The sequence below is a fragment of the Morchella sextelata genome (assembly GCF_020137385.1).
Source record: "Morchella sextelata strain SCLS chromosome Unknown scls_15, whole genome shotgun sequence".
NCBI lineage: Eukaryota > Fungi > Ascomycota > Pezizomycetes > Pezizales > Morchellaceae > Morchella > Morchella sextelata.
Window position 1 is genome coordinate 1,652,893 of NW_025408630.1, and position 19,898 is coordinate 1,672,790.

The 19,898-nt window shown below is 47.3% G+C and overlaps 3 protein-coding genes across 3 annotated transcripts; 1 reads left to right on the forward strand and 2 right to left on the reverse strand.

The window, feature by feature from the left end:
* Positions 1–1,388: 1,388 nt before the first annotated feature.
* H6S33_003720 (uncharacterized protein) lies at positions 1,389–10,106 on the reverse strand (the record flags this gene model as incomplete). Its single annotated transcript, XM_044835092.1, has 25 exons — positions 1,389–2,792; positions 2,846–3,160; positions 3,237–3,353; positions 3,416–3,678; positions 3,753–3,986; positions 4,038–4,098; positions 4,182–4,273; positions 4,322–4,709; positions 4,770–5,316; positions 5,371–5,539; positions 5,598–5,811; positions 5,869–5,970; positions 6,023–6,157; positions 6,232–6,252; positions 6,318–6,649; positions 6,707–6,778; positions 6,834–7,043; positions 7,106–7,180; positions 7,242–7,657; positions 7,712–7,959; positions 8,059–8,288; positions 8,364–8,559; positions 8,613–8,638; positions 8,705–8,917; positions 8,984–10,106. 25 exons carry the CDS (start codon positions 10,104–10,106, stop codon positions 1,389–1,391), a joined length of 7,203 nt encoding a protein of 2,400 aa, XP_044692081.1.
* A 2,056-nt stretch (positions 10,107–12,162) lies between these two features.
* Positions 12,163–15,674, forward strand: H6S33_003721 (uncharacterized protein; the record flags this gene model as incomplete). Its single annotated transcript, XM_044835093.1, has 3 exons — positions 12,163–12,474; positions 12,546–12,755; positions 12,840–15,674. 3 exons carry the CDS (start codon positions 12,163–12,165, stop codon positions 15,672–15,674), a joined length of 3,357 nt encoding a protein of 1,118 aa, XP_044692082.1.
* Positions 15,675–17,044: 1,370 nt separating this feature from the next.
* Positions 17,045–18,568, reverse strand: H6S33_003722 (uncharacterized protein; the record flags this gene model as incomplete). The annotated part of the gene is made up of 7 exons (XM_044835094.1): positions 17,045–17,104; positions 17,174–17,232; positions 17,297–17,404; positions 17,476–17,560; positions 17,672–17,988; positions 18,102–18,336; positions 18,395–18,568. 7 exons carry the CDS (start codon positions 18,566–18,568, stop codon positions 17,045–17,047), a joined length of 1,038 nt encoding a protein of 345 aa, XP_044692083.1.
* Positions 18,569–19,898: the final 1,330 nt, after the last annotated feature.

Here is a 19,898-nt window from a genome sequence, read left to right on the forward strand (position 1 = left end):
TTATGTGCGGCTGTGGGTACGGGTCTGTACTCTAGAGCTTACCAAAGTTTGCGCTCTATGTACGTGCTCTTTTCCACTCTTCAGCAGACACTAATTAAGGCTAGACAATTCCAAGACAGGCTAGACCGTTTGGAACTGGACCGACGGCGCACAAGGTTACACGATGTAACGTATGTAGCAGAGTACCCTACCCTGCATCGGGACATTGGTTCCTGAGCACCACAGGGTTGCTTATTCGTGTGGCGTCTTGGGGTTGTCTTGCCATTGGCCACGAGGGTCACGTTTCAACCATCCGGCTCTATACATGAAGCAGTGTTGCACCCTATGTCGTAGAGTAACACACCCATACCGGTTGTGCAATTCACACCGCACCCTCAAAGCTCCCAACAGTGCCAAGCCGCCCACACTTCAGCTCTATGCTATGGCTTGCCTTGTGTTACGCGATACCTACCATGCATGTCTCATGTTGGCAGCACTCGAGTTACGACATAGCGGGACAGCCACATATAATTAAGGTTATCATCGACACAAGATAGCCCCGAGCATCGGATACTTGGCTAGCTTGGTAGCTTCGTGATATAAGAATATCTGACATCTTGCTCTACCAGAGTCAAAGAACTTGTGACACGGGGCCTCTTGTCGACGGAACGCGTGAGGTGTCTCCTAGCTCAAGATCACCATATCTCGTCGGGTGAGTAGGAGTAGTACTGCACGAATACCCGCGAAGGCGGGGGTAAATAATTTAGACTTGGTCTTTAGATGTCGTTTATCAGAGTATTCCACGCGTTTCTGACGTTGCTGTTATACCAGTTGGTTAACTACATATCTAGTTATGTCATAATATATCACTCGGGTATCGAATCATAAAATAGCACTCGCGATTCCGAGTGATGATTCATGATGTATCGTTGTCATGAATATATGGACCTTCCTTTCCGGGATCGGTATGTAGAACATACATTCGATCCATGGCATTTGATTTACATAATCGATCAGCTACTTAGCTGTTGGCTGTGGTGTTCAGACGTTCATACCCCGCTAGTCTGTGTGCGATTGTACTACATGTAGCCAGCTGAGGCCTGCGTGTGTGAATCCTGGTTTGCAGACTTCAGTGTTCTATACATGTACATTACTACCAGCTGGCTGCAGTGAACGGGTCGGTTCAGGAATGATACTTTATAATTTGTATATATGGGGAGCTAGATGTATATACATACATGTATGTAGCCACGAGAGTGATATATCGATGCATGGTATGAGTACAACAGAGAATATAATTGTAGTATAATATTGCATACATGTATACATCTATATAACCGCCCATCTAACGAGAACCTCCCTTTTAAATTCGAGCTTACATGTATGTGGCTGCTGTAACCTAGCTATAGCTACCAGCCGTCGTCGCCGTCGTCGAACGCGCCCGGGGGTGGGGGGTAATACTCTTGTGGCGGTACATATTCCTGCGCAACAGGACTTAGACTCGTATCCCCAAATACAGGTAGTTTTACCACATCCGACCACGTTTTTTTTACTGGCGTCTGCCCTGAAACATCCCTTTGCGCTGTATATGCCGGCTGTATATATTGGGGGGGGATCGGCTTAACCGCTGTGTCTTGGTGTAGTCGATCTCCTGGATCAGTTACATCGACGACTTCTGCTTTCATCCCACCGCCACCACCACCCGTTGATTCCATGCTGGGCCCAGGTTGGACTGGCTGAACTGTGCTATAGCTAGTTTGAGAGTCTCGACGGTCTTGGACTGGCTGAGTGCTATAACTAGTTTGAGAGTCTCGACGGTCTTGGACTGGCTGAGTGCTATAGCTGGTTTTAGAGTCTCGACGGTCGTTACCTTTTTTCTTCTGCCTGCTCAGATCGTATTCACTTTCCGTCTCGTGCTCTGTCCCCTTGAGTATTCTCGCCAACCTCCCCGTCCACTGCACCAACCCATCGGATTGTGTGTTGGCTGCCTTGTTTTCCGTCACAACCTCCGGCGGTGCGCCAGCTTTTTCCTTTCCCTTATTGGTCTGTATAAGCTTGGGCCGCGCATCCTTAGCTGGGCCTGCGCCTGCCTTCTTCGCGGGGGCCGGTACATGCACTGGCTTCTGGAGCCATCGTATGAAGGCGGGGGCCTGTTCACCAAGCCCTTTACAGAGTGCCAGTTCTTTCCGAAGCCTCATCCGACAAGCGCTCGCCTCGAGACTGAACGCGATGGGCATATCGAGGGAGAACATATCGGACCAGACTTGTACGTTGGTCTCATAGGAGGCTATTTCTCTGGTTGCCTTTTCGAGAAATTTACGTGCGACGCGAATCTTCTCCATCGTACGTATCTGCGAGAGAAGCGCGTTCACAGCCAGATATAGCTCCAGACCCTCGACCATCATGACAGCGACAAACTCGAGAAACATCCGACGCGATGGGAATTTGGCTTCGTGGGATTTGCAGAAATTGTAAATCTGAACGACGCCTTTTCCGGTGGGGCTTCTAAGGTGCGAGTTGTCCCTTGTAAGGCTGACTTTTTGTCTTCGGTACCAGGTCTGGATTAGGTAGGCGCTGTCCATCTCACCTACCCTCGGCCGATCTGGCGGGTTTTGGAATATTGGCATGGGTTCAAACTGGACACCGGTCCCACGCCACGCCTCTACACGCTTGGAGGTTCTGCCTTCTCGTACATAGACCAGTATCGCATCTTTTCCACTATAGTGTTTGAAGGCCCGAGTGAGAGGTTTGACAAGATCTCTTGGCTGCACTTTCAGGATGTTGCTCGTTCCGAGAGCCTGAAAGCCAAAGACCTATAAGCTGTTAGCGAGATGAAGAGAGTTGATGTCCTTGTTGAGATATATACCTTCTGTACTTTCAGCCATATCTTCTGATACCCGACTGGGATAGCGGGAGCTGTCCCGATGTTTATAAGGGAGACAACTAGAAGATGGACGCTTCGACGAGCCAAGATCCTCGAGTCACCCGATTTACTACCCTGAGTCGAGCTTTCAAGCTTGATGATCCAGTCGCAGAAGCTCGAAACCACTCGTAAAAGCATTCGTTGATAGCAACATTGCTCAATTTCAGTGCATGTCCTCAAGGATGTTGCCCATCTGGGCAAGTGGAGCTCTACCCATGATTCCGGGATAACAACGTCCGTCTTTTTCATTGAAAAAATCTGGTGATTGCCGGGGAAGTGTCAGCAGGATGAGCCACCACTATATGGAGAGCGTTGGAAAAATGGGCTTCTCTACCAGAAATGTCAACATCTCCTCGTATATTGTGATCACCGACTCGTGGTAGAACGACATGCACTGTGTGAATGTACCCATGTCGGATAACGATTGGAGTAAACTATCCATCTTCTGGGACTAGAACACATTATTGGTTTTTAGTATATTGCGTTCATCATGGCGGACAGCGTGATATGTACCAGTTTTCCCATGGACCTGCATTCGGACGAGCCTTCCCACCGGTAAAGGGAGTGGTATAGGCTCAAGGTACGGTATACGAAGTCTTGGGGTTGCTCCGGTGCCTGAGAGTAGTTCTCACTCCAGCCACCAGGACGAAACAGAGCACCCCAAAAACCCCAACTCTCGGCTTTCTCCTGGCGCTTCCAGTCCCCTCCAATGCTTTCTGATGTGTCTGTAGACGGTCGGCAAATCAAGGCTTCATTAAGGATATGCTGTTCAAGACCTGGTGCCCCGGATTAGATTCTACGCTGAAACCCGTCATGAATGGTAAATAATCTAGAATATGGCTTGACCTACCTAGGCATCTAGCAAGTTGATAGTTTCCCAAAACGGATACAAAATCGTATTTATTTCCAATATCTAAGTGCATTGTAACCTCCCAGTTCTGCAGGAAACGATCTTGAAGCCTGTCCAGGACACCCGGGATCCCCGGTGCGTGTAAAAAATCACGTGCACTGGCGATTGCCTTAGCATCTTCGAAGAAAGAAGAACGGTACGTCAATTTCGTGAATAGAATGTTTATTAGTTTATCTGCGTTGTTAGTAGGCTATCGATAGAATAGCGTTTTTAGGGAGGGCTTACCTTGCAACGTAAAGTACTCTTCACGTAGCGTAATGAAGCAAGCTATGATTGAAACGAAGCCCTATAGCTTGGATTAGTTGGGATTCCTATAGCTATGTATAACGTTCATTTGCTGTTTCCGGTTGGCGTGGGGTCTGTACTGACCTGCATGGATTTCCTGAACTGATCTCTCGAGATGGAAATGTGCGAACACTTGGACCCATGCACTTCTACTTTCTCTGGCCGGTCCCATCCGACTGAATAAGTTAATAAAGGATATTTAATCTTTGACGGAAGAGGCAAACCTTGGGTCACGCATGAATGGCAGTTCTCCAGTTCTAGAAGATTGTTCCATGGTAACAATGCTCTCTCTTGAATCAAAGAGCAGGCTGAATTTATTTGTCCCGCAAGATAATCTACTACCGCCTCTACCATTTCATCGAACTTAAACGTCTTGGCCCTTCGGGCACCCCGTAGTAAAGGTGACCACTTCAGCGTTAAATATGGCTCGCTCTTGCCCGGAATGTATATCAAACCGAGAGCGCAAAGTGTTGCTTTCGAAAGATGTTTACCTCCTGACATTACTTTCTTGACTGTTTCGTCCAGTCCCAAGATGTAATCGATTGCAACTGGGAGATCGACTAAATCAAAATCCGCTTTTAATTTCAACAAGTAGGGGATATTGATCGAAACCTATGGAAGCGATTAAATCAGTATTGTTATAAGTATAAAACAGGGCTTTAAGGTGTTTACCATGGTATCCATATAATCCCTTGTCCAATCCTCTTCGATGCTACCCCGGTCCAACTTATTACCGGTCTTAAAGTACTGACCAGCTACTGTGGCCATAACCCCCCACTGGCGACTACACTTCATTCCCCAGAAGCGCTTGTCGCAGCTTAGGTCTACACCTGTAGCGGAAGAAGTTGATATTTGGGTAAGTACTCTACCTGTTTGTGAATGGCTGAAAATATCCTTTAGTTCATCCAATTCCAATACAGAGCCGTTAGTCTCCACCCGATCAATCATTAGGTTCAATGCAGTATTCATGTCCCCTATCTTGGTAGAGTAAAAGAAGGCATCCTTGAGTCTTCCGCTGTTCAGGTAGAATTTCAAAAGCTCTACTTTATATTCGAACTCTGCAAGGAATTCTTCCTTCTCTAAATCGGAGGCGAACAAATTAAAGGTGAGCTCCCATAAATCTGATCGAATGTAAGGTGGCATTTCTTTTCGTCTCAAGAGAATATTGCATTCACGAGCGTAGGACATCCTATCCCCGTCTCCGATTTCATGCCGGTACCTTCTCTATATTAGCCTGGTAACCTAACTGAGCCAGAGGTGCATAAATTCATACCTGGACACATCCTCAACCAGCCTTTCATACAGCTTACCCCTATGGAGCGATTGAAGTGCCTTCAAAGTTTTTCTGGATTGGTGGTATTGGTCTGCTGCTTCTTCATACAATTTGGCGTTCTCAAATAAACCGGCAGCCCTCTCGTGTTTTCCCCTTGCGCAGTACAAGCCTACAATCTGTATTCAGCACTACTTCAGGGATCATGGAAATCAAAAAGGTCATCTTACGTGCCGCAGCTTCCCAGTCCCCACGTGCTTCCAGGCAACTCGCCGCTCTTTCTTTCATATTGAGCTTGAGAAAGCTATAGCTGGCGTCCTTAAAGTGTGCATAAAGCATGTGATCACCTCTTGCCCGACATTCTTTTCCTTTCTGTTCAGCAATGCAAGCGGTTGCTAGCGTGATCTTTTGCCAATCATTTGCATAGTTATAACACAGAAGTGCCTAGACGGCGTTCAACATGGCCCTCGTACCGGGGGGTATCCAGATAGAATCACTTACCTGTTCAAAGAGGCCTCGATCCATGCATTGATCGCCAGTATCGATCCATTCTCGCTCAGTCGTGATATTTGTGGGGCGAATCTCATTCATCATTAATAGAACCTAGGCAGTTTTATTAGACCATACATACTGCGAGGCTTTGCAGGAAACCTACTTCTCTGGGTTCGAAAGGCTTTATATCCACGAGTGGATGTGGTACTCTTTGTGTCAAGAGCTCTGGAATAAACCCTGGGTTACTCTCCAATATCCATAGCCGATTACGAGGACGGGTGATCGCGACGTATAGGCTCTTATAGGTCATGTTGTGAGTAAATTAAAGTCTGCTTTCTTTGTGGGGAGCTGGGTTATATGGGCGATATTTACCTTCAGTTCGGAGCACATATTCTTTCGAGCCGGTCAGCGTATGTATCCTAATTCTGACCACAACACTTGATGATCTGGACACTTACCATGTGAGCTGTCGCATACGATCGGTTGGCGCCTGGAACCAACAGTTCCTGCAGGGATTGGAATGCCTTCAAGCAGGGGCTAGATGAGAAGAAATTGTAAAGAAATACGTCGTCATATTCCATCCCTTTACTCTGGAGTACAGTGAATACAATACTCCCATCACCGAGCTTACTTTGAAGCTCAGCTTGATTTTGATGGTCTCTTATGATAATGATCTGCTGATTGCTAACTTGTTTCTCTGCACTTCCATCTTGTGGCGATTCTGTCGCTGTTTCTCCAACACCTGTCCTCTTGCTGGCCATTCGGAGAAATTCAAGGATATCCGAGCCAACTATGCCACATTAGGTAAACAGGATATTAGTTGCTAGAGGAAATCTAGGTTACGTACCAAAAATAACCGGTTTTGGTCCTGAATACTGCCCGATTTCCGGTGGTAGCTTGTCTACCATGTCCGGGAAACCTTTATACGTAGGAAATCAACATTACTCTCGTGAAGAGATCCAGGGCTAACTCACCTTTCCATAGTAGTTCCATCACAAATGACGCAAGTGATAGGATTCCCTGATGCGATCGAAAATTGCGAGACAAGGAAAAGAGCTCGGGCTTTGCCGCGGAAGGGTCTATTCTAGTGAATCGGCTCGCTGAGAAGTGATTGAAGAATAAGGCCTTCAAGTTCGCAAATCTGAAGGTTGAATCCTTGGATATGCACTGTGCGCTGTCGCCGGCTTCCCCACCACTCAAACGTCAATATCCTCACCCTGGAAGTACTTGCGACATTGATACGAACCAAAATGAATTCCCCGTGGATTTTGAACAAGATTCAGAAGCAACTGGATCTCCAGGGGCCGTTGGTCCTGCACCTCTGTATCCAAACATTAGTTTTCACATTCCCGGTGTACTAAGGGTCGACGCAGACTAAGTACCATCAACATATACCTCCTCGAACATAGACTCAAGTCTGCGTTTGAGTGAAAGATTTTCATTCATTTCTCTCATTATACTCATGACCCTATCAATGCCATCATAATCACCGTTATTCGCTTTCTTAGTCTCATAGCTCTCAAAGATTCGGTAGACAGTATCCCTATCACCCGTCTTCGCAAAGGTTGGCGCCAACCTGACACCCGTTGTCCGGTATTCCTCTTTCGAAAGTGGTTTCAAACCAGTTGAAATCGATGCGGCACCTTTGATGACTCCCATTATCTCTGCGAAAACCAAGTCCGGTTCTAGTCCACCCCTGATACCCGCAGGAAACTGTACCCAATAAGCTTCCTTGAATATTAAATAGTCCACTAAGCGTCTTGACTTCCCAGACACTCCAGCCTTGCGATCATTCCATCTGTATTGAGTTAGAAATAGAATCGGATACCGGTTTAGTTAGTTGGGGGTATACCTGATTGTATTTTCAAGGCGTCTCAGGAAATGCCCAAATGTGCAAACAAAAGGGAAATTCTCCTTCCGCAGAGAGAAGAAGTCTTCAGTTGTGTCTTCTTCCATACCGTCCCGGACTTGGAGAGAAAAATCTGCTCCGTCATCAAGGTAATTGAACCCAGCTTTCACTCGAAGAAGCTGGGTATCTATTAACAATTGAACTTCGCTTTCCAACTTTCGCGCAAGAGGTTCGGAACGAGTGAGTAGTATCTACAAATCGTATTCATAACGATCAGTAACAGCAATTGGGTGCCCTAGCGTGCGCAGCACCGCAAAGATAGGTCATGAAATAGATATGGGATTGTATACCTGACGGATTGGAGTCTCGGGCTGAGCAATATTGCGGGCCAGATATCTGCTCATCAATTTATAAATCAAACACGACGTCTTTCCCGTACCGCTTCTCCCTAGGATAAACGTCGCGTTCTTATTTTTGATTATCTCAACTTCTTTCCCAGTGACATCGAAAGGGAAGTCGGAGCGGGACTGGCCCCGGAGGATACTTTCCAGAACGTTTCCGGTGAGTGCATGAAATTTCCCTACCAAAAAGTAAAGTATTCTTTTTTTTAGCGATCAACAGGTACCGGGCACATGAGAGCTCTAATGACACCCACCTGAGATGAGCATATCCTCTGGTAATCGTTCATCTACCGGCTCCAGCTTATCCGTTTCTTCCTGATCAATGACATCAAATACCTCTGGAATCTTTATCTTTTTCTCTTCGTCGATCAAATTCTTCTTGCAGCGCTCGATCCGAGTCAGCGAAAACCCTTTCTGGGCGCGGTATACCGAATCCAGAGCATTTTGAATCTATGAATGATTAGATCTGGATTGAAGTTGGCTGAAATAAGGATCAGACGAACCTCCTTAACGTCCCCGATTCTCCAAACTGAGATTCGCATTGTCAGCTTAAACATTACCCATGGGGTTTCTACCAGGAGCTGGGAAATTCAACCTCTTACGATCTGGCTAGCTGCGTTGTGCTTCTCGTCAAATCCGACATCAACCTGCCACAGGATACGCCCGTTGCTTCCATAAAACGCCTGATACACATGAACTTTGAAGCGATGGTCTCCATGGTTTTTGGTAACCTCCCCGGCGACAGCACCTCGAACCCAATCGCCAGATGCTAGAGCTTCTAGCTTGCTTTTGATGTGAACAATGTTTCCTGTTCGGCATTTATGAGTATGAAATTCTCATTAATAAACCTCTTTAGATTTTGGAAAGAACGTACCCTCCCGCTGTGAGTGTTTAAGGTCTCTTAGTGCCTGTGTCGAAAGGGCTATCTTCCAGACTCCCAGACTACCACCAAGCAATCCCTCAAACGAATCGGAGTCGGGTCCATGTTCTTTCAATTCAAAGACAGTTTGGACAGGGGAAACAATAGCCTCCGAAGTATTTCCGTAACCGCGTGTGAAGCATAAACGGCAGGGGAAGCTTTTCAAAACAGCCTCCAGTATGGGAAAAGTCTCGTTTGTTTCGATGTGGACAATAGTATCACGTATAGCCCTCACCGAGGAAGGGATACTAATTCTAAGCTGTCCAAGCAACATAACGCACTCCTGTGAGATTCCTGGCGCAATGGCGGCGGGCGTATAAGACACTCGACGTCCCTTAACACCAAGACTTTCGTTGCTACCGGAGGCTCGTGATCCAGTGGGCAATGTTCCAACCGAGTGTTTCCTTTGAGAAACGGGTCCGGGATTGTAGGCTTGTCGAAGATAGACTTTAAGAGTGATGAGCAGGTCCCACCGCTCCATCTCGGACAAAACACGGTGATCGCTGTCACAGTTCTTTGTGAGATCCATCGAGACTTCAATCCAGTCCTGCATCGTTTCCTTGCTTGATTTGACGCAGTCAATCCAGCCTTCCATCAGCTTGTCGCTCCGTTCATCTGAGATGAGCCTTCCAAGGAGTGTTGGTGCCTTTCCAAGCCGAGCTGCAAGTTGGTCAAAGATACTTCTATCTGCGAGTGCCACATGAATCGAGAACAAGAGCTCCAACAAAGCATCGCGGGTGTGTAGGTGCTGATATCTCTGTTCTAGTAATGGAATGATGATTTTCTTGACGATATGTCCTCCCAAGAGCTTTCCTAGTTGCAAGTCGAGCTCCTCCTTTTCTCTACCACGAGCCTTGGGATTATTGTGCTGGGGAATCAGTTCAACAAACTTTGCGATGCGCAGAGCATAGACCTCGAAACCGGCGATGAACGAGCCCGAAAGCTCTCGGTTCTCGAGAAAGCCTGAGATTTGGGAGGGATTGCCTTTGAAAGAGGTATACGCGTCTTCCCATTGCTTCTTGCTCTGGTGATTATCATCGTCATTGAATATGAAAGAGATAAACCTTGTATCTCCCATTGTGATCCAGTACCGAGGTTATGACGTTTTGTATATTTCTATAACAATTCGAAGGTTATGGTGTTTAACTGTACTGTGTAGTAGAAACTATGTACATGTATGGAGAAAATATCGGACTTTTTTTTTTTAATAATTGAACAGGCATAACGGAGGGTTGCCTGAAATATACACGCGTAACGGACGGTTGCCTGAATCAAATTATAGCCATAACGCACGGTTGGCTTAAAAAGCCAGAGGTAATGATCTTCTTGCACCAGAAAGTAAGGTACCCCCACCCTCACCTCGCAACATACTTTGATCATAGGTTTCTAGTGATTATTATTCTCCCCTCTCCGGCCTTGGTCGAATTAGTGAAATTGTAAAAGACGCCGGGGATGGTTAATATTACATCCTAAGTAGACTTATAATAGGTTCGTCTGGAGTCGGCCGCGGCCAATGCTACATGTACTCATTGCTGCTCGTGCTCTTCCAATGGCTTTGGGTTAAAGGAAACCTCCAGTTCTTCCACCTTATCAATGTTCCGTCATGACACTACTAGCTACTCAAACTTAGGTTCTACCAGTTTCGATAGACTTTTGTTGTATCAGTAACCTGACCTGTTTGCGCAGTTTGAGAATCGAATCTCTTCAGTCATTCATTGTGTTTGGACTTATCAACGGGTTGTACATATGTACTACAATCATTAGTTATCCCTAGCTTGGCGTGTTTATTATTGCACCCGCGTTTCAGATCAAGCAACCAATGTTCAGCATCCACCACCCACCACATCATGCAGGGATATCCCTGAGCTTATCGATAAGCTTTGTGTTTGTGCCGCGTTGTGCCGGGCTTAACCGCGCTACCGATTTGTGCCGCCACTACCGCCGCAACCGGCCACAACTACCAGCACCGTTACCGCGAAGCTACGATGGATGTGTGTTCGAGAGTGGAAGGTAATTATAAGGGAGAGCTAGAGACCACGAGCCTCATGGTATATATATATATATATATGTGTACCGAGATTGTGTTAGCTAACGGTGGACTAGAGCTGATTTGACCTGTGGCCATGGTGTTGCTTGATAGGCATTGATATCTCAATGGCATAAATACGGTGTATTCCCCCCGTAGCTCATGATCAGTTAGTAGATCAACCCACTATCAGCCTCTCTACTCCTCGACGCCTTAAGCTACTCCACTCAGTCTATACACCACCAATCTCCCATCCTGTACTAGCAGCTCACCTCTCAGGCAGGCCCTGAAGATCTTATCACACAGTGCACCATACATCCCGCGAGAGTTCAGCCTTGAAATGCGTACCTACTCGATGTCAATCTTCCTGGTTCTCTCCATCCTGCTTTCAATGACGTCGGTCACGTTCGCGGCCCCTGCTCCCGCCCCCGCCGACTGCAATACCCAACCCCGTCACCACTTTCTAAACCAGCGCGACACGCCGTGCTATCCGCCAGTTGCGCATCATTTCTTGAACCTGGGTGCAGGTAAGCAGTAATCGAGTAGAATAGCGAAAACCCGATGTCATGGCTCGAAAGGCCGCTAGTGCTGAGCGCATTAGAACCCAACTGCCGAGTCTCGGGCTGTGTCGAACGAGGTGGGGAGGCCGGAGAGGGCGGGGTGGAAACTTTGAAGGACTGGTGTAGACATCTGGTCCTTCTTGTCTTTCATTTGATTGTATTTCTGGTGCGATTAGGCTCACGGAATGCTTGCCTTTTCGGTCAGGTACCAGGCAATTTGAGTTGTGTACATACATTGTGGGACATTTACTGGTATCATTCCTGTTTCAATATTGATCGCACTGGGTGCGGATGAATGTATTTTACCACGCATTGAACTGGAATGATTCTTGAGATGAAAATGGACTGCCCGTGTTTTGTAGCATGTCAGATCAATAACCCTAACCCTATCATTGCGGCGCAGCCTGAAGTCGTACACGGTCGATCGTGAGATTCAACTTCGTGTACCCCTATGTGCGGGGTGACCTAGAGCGCGACTTCACATCATACGATATCTAATAGCGCCATATATACCGAATGCTCGAGGAAACTTACTTTTCTTGATCATCATGTCCCGGGTTAGTATCGCGATCGACGACACCATAATCGAACGTTACAAGCTTCAGACAGAGTTCTCACCAGGTAGGAGCTCTGTAGTCCACACCACGGTTATATACAAGAGCTCCCCGGTGTCCGGTGCGCGCCGAGCTGTAGAGGTAAAGACGCCGTGGCGCGAGACAAGAGAGCTGGGCTCCGGGGGCTTTGGTGTTGTGTCCTTACAACGTACTGCCGATGGCCAGTGTAGGGCCGTAAAAAGGGTTCTTAGGGGGGGCGGAGTGAGCTCTAGGACGGAGCTCATGGCCTTGAGCATGGCACTCGATGTGAGCTTGTTTCCTGGCGACAGAGTGGGACAAGTTAACAGTTTGCTGATCCTTGCGGCAATTCTAAGCAGCATACAGACTTATTTGTTAAATTTCTTGGATGGTTTGAGGACAGGCACAACTTATACATCGCGACGGAGTTCATCATGTACGGCGATTTGAGCCGGTACATCAAAGACCCGGCAATGAAACATAATGCCCGGTACATCACGATGCAGCTCTTGGAAGGTATTCGTAGTCTGCATATGAACAATATATGCCATAGAGATCTCAAGCCCCAGGTTAGTTTCCAACCGAGTACTAATTAGCATTCAGGGATTGACCGCGCTTGACTAATTTATTGCAATCTAATTGCTACCCCACAGAATGTCTTGATGGCCTCAGTGATCCCAGTGTGGGTAAAGATAGCAGACTTTGGGTGTTCAAAGTACCACAAGGGAACAGAGCTGCGGACGAATGTTGGAACACGATGTTACATGGCGCCAGAACTCCAGGGCTTGGGGAAAGCGCGGAGGAAATACACAAACGCCATCGATATGTGGGCGTTAGGATGCATCGTCTATGAGATGTTGACATCCACACCGCTTTTCTCCCAAACGTCGACATCTACGGAGGATACAACTCCGATTACAACGATATCGGGTATCATCATCGATGAGAAACTGGTGGAGACGAAGGAACCTATTTTTGATTTTGAGCTGTTGTGGATGTTTTATCTAGGGGATGTTGCGTTTCATATCGAAAAACTTCAACAGGCACAAGCTAGCAGCAAGGCAATTGAGCTGATCAAGTCTCTTTTGCGTGTGAGTCCCGAAGAACGGCTTACAGCAGCAAGTGCTCTACGAACCCCTTGGATAATTGAAGGAAATGGGTCAATTCCCGATTTGACCATCCTCGCCTCTCATACCGAAGATCCCCTATCACAGGTGCTGCTACCGGCTTGTGAGATCTCAGAAGACAAGAAGGAGAAAGAGCATATTCCACAGCTACAACCGGAGGATTCCGGTCCAGATGACTTGATTAGGGTCGTGCTCGATGGTAATGTCAGGACACTTTCTAGGCTTTTGGCTCTTGGTTCCGATGTGGAGCAAAGAAACGATTCCGGCGAGACTGCATTATTAGCTGCGGTGCGTGCCGGAAAGCTGTCGAGCGTTGAGATTCTCATGTACCACGGCGCCAACCCGAAGGCGAATCTAAAGGATGGGAAAACTGTTCTGCAACTTGCCATAGAGGAGGGAAACATTCATATGGTTACGCTCCTATTGGACCATGGTGTTTGTATGGAGGAGGGCAACAAGGACAACTCCACAGCTCTGATAAGTGCCGCGAGCAAGAGAGATATGGGGATGGTAACGCTACTGTTAGATCGGGGGGCAAATCCTGAGGCCAAACAGAAGGATGGAGAAACTGCTCTGCTGGTTGCAGCACGAGAGGGGGATAAAAGAATAACTCAGTTACTTCTAGACCGAGGGGCGTATCTAGAAGCGAGATCCAATGATGGGAGTACCGCTCTTATACTGGCAGCTTCAAGCGGAGGCGTCGAGACGGTCAAAGTGCTGCTAGATCGCGGAGCAAATATAAACGCTAAGCAAGAACAGGGCGTGTCACCCTTACATTGTGCTATACGCTGTAACGATATTTCTACTGTCAATCTCTTACTCCGCCACGGCGCGGAAATAGAGGCACAGACGGCAGAGAACGAAACCCCGCTACACAGAGCCTCAGAGGCGGGACATGTTGATATCATGGAATCACTACTTAGGGCTGGTGCAAACCCAGAGGCGGTCCAAAGAAAACGGCTAACCTGCCTTGGGGTTGCTGTCGATAGCAATCAGGCAGCTGCAGTTGTGCACCTGCTGAGACGGGGGGCGAAAATGGAGGACGAGCGACGCGGGGTCATAAAGCCACTTTTGAAGGCTGCTAGTCGTGGATACCTAGACATCCTTATGGCGCTCGTGGAACATGGTGCAGACCTAGAGCAGGTCAACATCGGAGGTGCAAATGCTCTTCATATCGCTGCTTCTTATGGCTGGAGTGACATTGTTGATGTTCTTCTGTCGCTTGGAGTGAATATCGAATCGAGAACCACACAAGGCGCAAGTGCACTCCATCTTGCCGCCATTAGTGGCCAAACTGAAATCATCTCCAGACTTGTGGGGTCTGGAGCAACCTTGGAATCTATGCTAGACAAGCAGGGCACTGCCCTGGCCCTTTCATCATTGAATGGACATGTGAAGACGGTGGAACTTCTATTGAGTTTAGGAGCAGACCCCCACTCACCGAGCGGGGATGGTAAAACCATTCTCCACCTCGCCGCACGAAAAGGGCATACAGCCATTGTCGAACTACTGCTTGACGGAGGAGCGATGATCGATTCAAGAACGAAGGACGGCGAAACCCCCCTGGCGCTTGCAAGCTACCATGGATATCCTGAAATAGTTTCGCTGTTGATACGACGGGGTGCTTCGATCGATGTAAGGATATACGAGCAGAGCACTCCTCTTGTACTTGCGGCGAGATCTGGCCACCCTGAGGTAGTTTCAATCCTCCTGGCGCACGGGGCTGAGATCAATGCTCGTGAGAAGTGTGGTGGTAGCGCTGTTCTCATCGCTGCGCTTGAAGGACACCTCCATGTCGTTCGTATTCTACTCGATCATGGCGGCGCAGAGCTGGAGTTTGAGTTCGAGTACGAGCACGGCCTGCCCGGGCTTAACAAGACAGCTTTCCTAGGGGCTGCAGCCAAGGGGCATGTAGAGATTATGGCACTACTATTTGAGCGAGGTGCGAACAGCATGTTCAGGGACACGCAAGGCTCTAACGCCCTGATAATTGCAGCACAAAGCGGACACACTCGCGCGGTGGAGTGGCTATTGCGCAACGGCGCGGCGGCCTCACAACCGGACAATAAAGGAAATACTGCACTGATCACTGCCGCTTGTAATGGCCACACAGATACCGTAAAGCTCCTCTTAGACGCCGAGTCAGGCATAGATCAAAGAAGTTGGGCCGGAGACACTGCACTTATGTCTACGGTGGCCGGTGACCACACTGAAACAGCGGCACCCTCAGACACAATTCGGCAGGAAGGTTTGACGCAGGTCGCGGGGACACTGGTAAAGTCCACATCCAACACTTATACGTCCAGGTCAATGCTCCATCCCCGTCGTATCCTTCTATTTTCAAGAACAGGCCGGCCGTAAGTGTAAAAATATGCAACTCTTTCTCCAGAATATTTTTAAGGTATTGGTGCCCTAAGTCCCCCCCTCATGATATCACTATCCTTGCGCATGCTGATATTCGGGTGAAAGGTTGAATTGATGGTTAGCGAGCGAGGTAATTTTCCTTTTGGGCGTTGTTTGGTACATGATTAAGAGGTATATAGCTGTCATTTAATTACATGGCCTGGTTCTGTTTGGGTAAATCTCAGGCGAGGCCGGGTATATCTATATATATGTATTGTAATTAAGTTATCAGGACGATGTATTATCTATAGTTGGAAGCAAAGAGATAGAACGCCGTGATAGCGCGTATCGCTATCTTTAGTAATTACAATCCCAGGAATATATAGAGTTCCAAGGATAAGGAAGAGACTCGAAAGCTATTCAGCTTCAGGGTGCAAACATGGGAGCAGCGCACGCCCTGTCTATCTTCTCAGGGTAGTTAAATTCTGTGATCTCTTTCGAAGGCAATGGAGTCCTGAGGGCGCTCGGAAGCCCAAAATTAACACCAGCGCCAGGTAAGATTGCCGAGTGATATAGTATGACGCACTCCCGAGTTTACCCTCGGAGTGGGAGCGGATAAAATCTGCCCCCATAGGCAAATTCAAGAGTATGCCAATGGGGTGTTCTATGCGCTTATACCATGTCCATGTCATTTCATGCATGCACCATTTGCGTGATTTGCCAAGCTGTTCCTCAGATCTTAGTGTACTGGCAACGTAATATCCTGCTTTTTTGATCATTGGCCACCGCCTCGGGCCTTTCCACATTTTAGCCTGCTTCCGATATAATACTTTAGCTCTTTCATAGAATTAACAATAGTTGTAGATAAGAACACACCAATAGATCTGATTCACCTTGAATCCTCCGCGTGCTCTACTTATTCATGTAAAGAGGGTCCTTGCATTGAATACCAAGTGATTCCTCCTCCTGTATTTTTAATCCGGCCCATATACTATAGCTCTATGGCAAATCGTTCAACGGATATATCATATTTCAACTCCCTTTACACAACTTTCTGCGCATAGGATGATGCTTAAGCTATGACCGAGTGATGCCTCATGACGTACTTCCGGTACCATTCGCCTAGATATCAATGGCGGAACTCCAAGGATGATCCAATTCGCCACCGGTGACCACTACACAACTCAACTGGATAAAGTATCTGAAGGAAATCTAAGATCCTGCTTTACTTCTAAGAAATATATCCCAAACCCTCACTTCCGAGAACTCTTGGCAGCTTAGAAATGCTATCTCTGAACGATGGAATGTAAGAGAATCAGATTCGCTACCGATCTCCATTCGCATCAAAAGCAAACCCTTATCCCCTTGATTTCTACCCCACAGTTGGCTTACTTGGCGTTCCTCCTGTCTCCATATGAATTCATCGGGTATGTGAGTGTCTTCAGTAGCTAGTATTGAGTCAGCATAATCTACGATTCTAACTATTAACTATCGCTCAGTGACGACAAATAACATACCCACTTCTCCATGTCCCTCTTCTTCCTCCGATAATAAGACAACTGCACATCGAGTGTTTCTACACGAAGGGGGCCATTAGCGTAATGCATCACCAATGCTACTACGGGATTTAGGTAAGATACGTGATGTGCAATAAAGAATGCTCCTAAGATCTCTCTCTCTATCCAGCCCTTTGATGCACTTTGCAGCGTCCTTTGAGTCGCCTATCTGGCTGATCTGGAACAGAACGGCTGGTTGGGCGCAAAAGTGTTAGTGGTAGAATAAGAAGCGATGGAGCATATTCAGTGCTTATATAGCTTACCGTTCTCCGGGAACCCTTTCCGCAACAGAAATCTCCTACACTCGAGGATTTCCTCCTTGAACGTTTCTACAGGCTCCTTGTATGGCTAAAATCAATGAATACACAGATTCAATTAATAAACGACGGCCACAAACACGTGTAAACGTTTTCAGGCATATATCGAGAGACTAGGAACTCATGAAACGAATGTTCCTACCTTTCCATCTGTGATCACACTAACCAAAAGCGGTCTTGTCATATTCTTGCTTCTCACCGCGTCGTATACCATAGGATCCAGTATCTTCTTCCTCAGCATCTCGCCCAGTGGCGTCAGTCCGCCAAAGGTCACCTTCCCCATGATCTCTCGCGATTCGCTCGTCCTGCAGATATGGTTGTGTCTGCTGTCATCTCTGGCATTCATGAACCGTATGCTGATGCCTTCAGGATCGATTTTGGTAGCGATATTGACGATGCGCTTGACAACCTTTTTCATATCTTGGATTCGGCTGCCGCTGTTCATTGAGCCGCTATCATCTTGAATGGGGCGATATTGTGTCAGCGATGTTCTGTAAAGTGAGAAATACAACCCCTAGCTAGTAATCTATAGAGAAAGGAGGTTGAATTAATTGAGTGGGGCCGGGGATTACCGAGATATATCACAGTCTGGTACAGCCCGAGCGTCATAAGATCTTTGATCTGCTTAGGTCCGGAAAGGCCTTCCTGGCGTGACGATTTCTTTGCCAGCGACGCGGCTCTAGCCGCTAATTCCTTCAAACGTATCTCTCCTGGGGGGAAGAATCCATCAAGACCCGTTGTAACAATATATCCCCGCGCTATACGCTCCAGCTCTTCCGCGGATGGCGGTATCCTTCTTTTTCTGGTCTAACATGAAGAATCAGCAACCCGAGCCCACCACGGGAGGCTCCCCTGCAATACTGACCTTTAGCTTGATATACGAGCGGATGAGATTTATTATCACTGTGGGGATTTCGCTGAAATTGTACTTGTTTAAGGATCTGTGTCTGTTGTCGATGATACCAGTTGTTCCCCGAAGTGGGTCATGTGAGCTGTAGGGGTGTGGATCGCGGTGGCTGGGGATCATATACATCTTCATGTTGACGTATGAATAATTAGACTGTTCTATCGACTTCTGGATTGACGTGCTGTTTATTTGCTTCAGTAGGATATGAATCGATTTTTCTTGTGCGAATCGTGGGGGGGCGGGGAACCTTTGCTGGATAGAGGGTTGTGTGATTTTGGAAGTAGGCTTGACTAGATAACGGGTGCAGTACGCAGATATATATCTTCATTATAGAAATATTGAAGCCCTACGCCATCACATTATTGAAGGAGTACGGTATCTAAATCATTGGCCCGGCCGAGGTGCCGATCACATGACTTTGGTGGTCGTCCGCATTCAAATCACCAATATTGACATCTCGCTCACCAATATCCAATGGTATGTAGCATTTATTGCATTATTATAGGCTAAGCATACGCCTATGCCATGCAAGCTGGATCCGGGTAAGCTCGAGAGATTGTAGATAATACGAAACAAAATCATGAGGGGACTTTTCGTTGTTGCCCAACCTCGATTGTGGGGTACGTAAGTTACTGCGCGTTTTAACTTATCGATTTATTTCCAATGGCTGTCGCTCATTCATCGGCCCATTCATCCGCTTATCCTGGTAGATATGTAGATACGTACTGATCCACCTACGGCCATTCGATATGCGCATGATTACCCGCCAATGATCTGATTACTTGGAGTTGACGTGGAAGAGGCTCCGCCCTGCGCCTTGTTTGAAATTCTGCCTGCATGTTACACAACACACATGCTAGTTAATGCCGTTCTTGTCGAAGACGTCGTGGGGAATTGATAAGTGCGCACATTTACGCACAACAAGAGTAATTAATTGAGGCGAGGAACCTTTCAGGGTCTTTTCTTTCCCCTCCGGATTGTTTACTTTGAAGGAGTGGTTAACAGGTGAGGTCGGGAAACAAAGACTTGGCGCCAAGAGCCGGATGTCCGAGTGATAGAGTGTGACCGACCGCGCACACTTGCTCGAATTATTCTTCTATCAGATTCCTGATTGGGCTTGGGTGAAACTGTTTCTCGACACATTTCGTTTTGGGATATATATTCCTTATTCTCGGGATATATCCGCCTACTTTTTAAGGTTCCGACGGGCTGATCATGAGAGATAGGCGAGTTATATTGCTCAGGTCAGATACTGTAAGACAGTCTGTGCTCCAATGGCCAAAGTGTTGGATGAGAAAGGAGGGGATGATGATATGAATAGGACTACTAGGGTTTCTAGCTTTATAATTTATACGACGCGATATACTTGAGGGCGGGTTGTTACGCTACAAAGTCCTCGCTATAAGTCTACAGTTGTAGTATACGTACTGTAGGTAGCTATAGCAGTCACATATCCTGTACT